General features: G+C 35.6%; 1 protein-coding gene across 1 annotated transcript; it reads right to left on the bottom strand.

The window, feature by feature from the left end:
• Window positions 1-263: 263 nt before the first annotated feature.
• Window positions 264-1,310, bottom strand: LOC105729640 (olfactory receptor 4K15). The gene has a single exon (XM_012470592.2). The coding sequence runs from the start codon at window positions 1,308-1,310 to the stop codon at window positions 264-266; it is 1,047 nt and encodes a 348-aa protein (XP_012326015.1).
• Between the last annotated feature and the right edge of the window lie 1,393 nt (window positions 1,311-2,703).

The raw sequence follows: 2,703 nt of genomic DNA, 5'->3' as shown, positions 1-2,703 counted from the left end.
TTTTCTCAATGTCATCAAAGTCTGTATCTTAAGGAGTTTTAAATAAGAATACAAAGTGGGATATTTTAAAAAATCATAAGTTGGAGAAAGAATATTTAAAATCACTAAAGTTTATTTTATGAGTTTTTATTATCATTACAGTCCAATTAATTTAATCAATCAACTGACCTTTCCAACTGGCCAAGTTGAATTGCTTTAACATTACAGTGAATCCACTTGTAAGCATATAGAGACAGGGCTAAAGTGGTAACATTCTCATAAGTTTACTTTGTTTCTAAGAAAAGAACATTTCTTATGACTACAGAAACCTGACCAGGCTTCATATACCGACTCTTCAGTTTTGACATAGCTGCCTTCACTTCTTTGTTCCTTAGCGTGTAGATTACAGGGTTTAAAATAGGTGTGAAAATGGTGTAGAATACAGCAAGGACTTTGTCAACTGAGTAACTGCTGAAGGGCCACACATAGATGAAAATGCATGGTCCAAAGAATAAAGTGACCACAGTGATGTGAGCAGTCAACGTGGAGCGGGCCTTTGCCATGCTTGCGGAGGAGCGAGTCCTAACTGTAACAAGAATTACTGTGTAGGAGACAACCAAGAGTAGAAAGGAACTCAGAGAGAGAAAGCCACTGTCGGCAACTATTAGTAGGCTGACAACATAAGTGTCTATGCAGGCTAACTTGGTCACTAGAGGAAGGTCACAGAAAAAACTATCTACCTTATTAGGACCACAGAATGGCAGGTTAACAGTGAACGCCAACTGGCTGGTAGTATGGATGAAGCCCACAAACCAGGAAATGAGGACGAGCACAACACATACACGGCGGCTCATGATTGTCATGTAGTGGAGAGGTCTGCATATGGCAACGTAGCGGTCATAGGCCATGGAAACTAGGAGCACCATTTCACTGCCAGTGAAAAGATGAACAAAGAAAATCTGGGCCAGGCAGGCATCAAAAGAAATAGTCTTGCGCTCAACCAGAAAGTCTGCAATCATTTTAGGGGTAGCGAAAGAGGCAACGCATACATCTATAAATGAGAGGTTTGCAAGCAGAAAGTACATGGGCGTGTGAAGGCGGGAATCTGAGGTCACAGTGAGGATGATGAGAAAGTTGCCCAGCAGAATTGCTAGATAAAGTAGTGAAAATATCAGAAACAAGAAAGGTTGGAGCTCCCTTGAACTAGACAGTCCCAGCAACACAAATTCTGTCACTCGAGAATGATTTGTCTCATTCATTGATTTTGGAAGGGACTTAGTTCCAGTTACCTGAATAGGAGAGAAACAGAGATCAGTTAAAGAGTTGAGCATAGATTTGATTTTTCCAATTACACTTAACTTTTCAGAATTCCAATTCCTATTTATATTTATGTGTCTGAGTTTTCATGAGTTATTACAAATTTTGCAGCTAGTACAGCTAAGAATGGAAGGTTGGGTTAAAGAGGAGAGTTGTCAAGGAGATGTCCAACCAACTGGCATATCCAAATACATAAATTTAAGAAATGAAATCAACAATTTAAAAATGAATGTGGGCATGTGAAATTTTTGTGAGAAATCCAGTCTAAAAATCTACAGAGACAAAATCTAAACCAACGTTTCTAAAGTAAATGATACAAAAATTTTTTGAACATTTGCCACAGAGGAAGATAATTTCACAAACTTGATGACTAAAAAAAGTTAGACACAGAAGAGTATACATTGCATTGATCTATTTAAATGAAATTCAAAATGGCAAAACTAAGGTGTAGAAAAACCTCATAGCAGTTATCTGTAAGGAACAGGAAGTGGTCATGGGAGGGGCTTTTGAAGTGCTAGCAATATTCTTTCTTGATATGGTTGATAGTTACATGGGAGTATTTATGAAAACTTACTGAAATAAGAACGTTTGCTTTTTTCACTTTTGTATACACAAGTTGCATATTTATAAAAATTAAAGCGAGAGAGAGACAGCATTAGATTTGTGTAAGAGAGCTCACAGGAGGAATCATTGTCTTAAGTGATTATATCTTATTTCTTCTCTCCAGTTACAAATTATACAAACTAAAATACAAACCCCTGGCAAAATTGAAGCCACCCAATCTTACTGGAACTCTTTTATGATTCAGCTCTTCATGGAGTTCTACTTTATCATGAAATCTAGCACATTGGTTTCCTTCAATTAATCCCTGAAGCTATGAAGCTTCTGTAAACTCAGTCATAAGTGTCACTAACCATGGACATTTAATTGAACTGTGACTGACACTTGATTTGATTTGATGTGGCTTAAAAACTTATGTTATATTACTTACTATAAATAATAATATAACTAATAAGTTATATTACTTATTAGCAAGAAATTCAGACCATGAGGAAAATATAGATTAACTCAGTTACTCTATAGTCTATGTTATCAGAACTTTCTTTCTTTTATGTTATTTTTATTTGTGGAAGCTATTTTGAACTAAGAAAAGTTTCATAGTAAATAAGAAAAAATAAAATGTGAATCATAAAGGAGCATTACATTATCTGATTTTGAAGAATCTTTCTCCACATCTTAAGCAGGTCTTGGTAGAGGATGTCTTTTATTTTACCAATTTCTAATCACTTGCGATTTTTGATATTAATGTCTTCTTAGATCATAACTGCAAATTGCTTATTCTCTTCTTGGGCTAGACTGGAGGGTTTATGTATAAAAACAGAGCATGTGATGAATAATTTTAACTCT

This window comes from Aotus nancymaae, unplaced genomic scaffold, assembly GCF_030222135.1.
Source record: "Aotus nancymaae isolate 86718 unplaced genomic scaffold, 86718_ANA_hifiasm-v0.15.2.pri h1tg000011l, whole genome shotgun sequence".
Classification (NCBI taxonomy): domain Eukaryota; kingdom Metazoa; phylum Chordata; class Mammalia; order Primates; family Aotidae; genus Aotus; species Aotus nancymaae.
The sequence above is the reverse complement of the archived record's forward strand: the minus strand, read 5'-3'. Positions and strand labels throughout refer to the sequence as shown.

What these genes read in the sequence shown, in the direction of transcription:
- LOC105729640 (XM_012470592.2), bottom strand. Translation starts at nt 1,310, where the DNA reads ATGCTCAACTCTTTAACTGATCTCTGTTTCTCTCCTATTCAGGTAACT.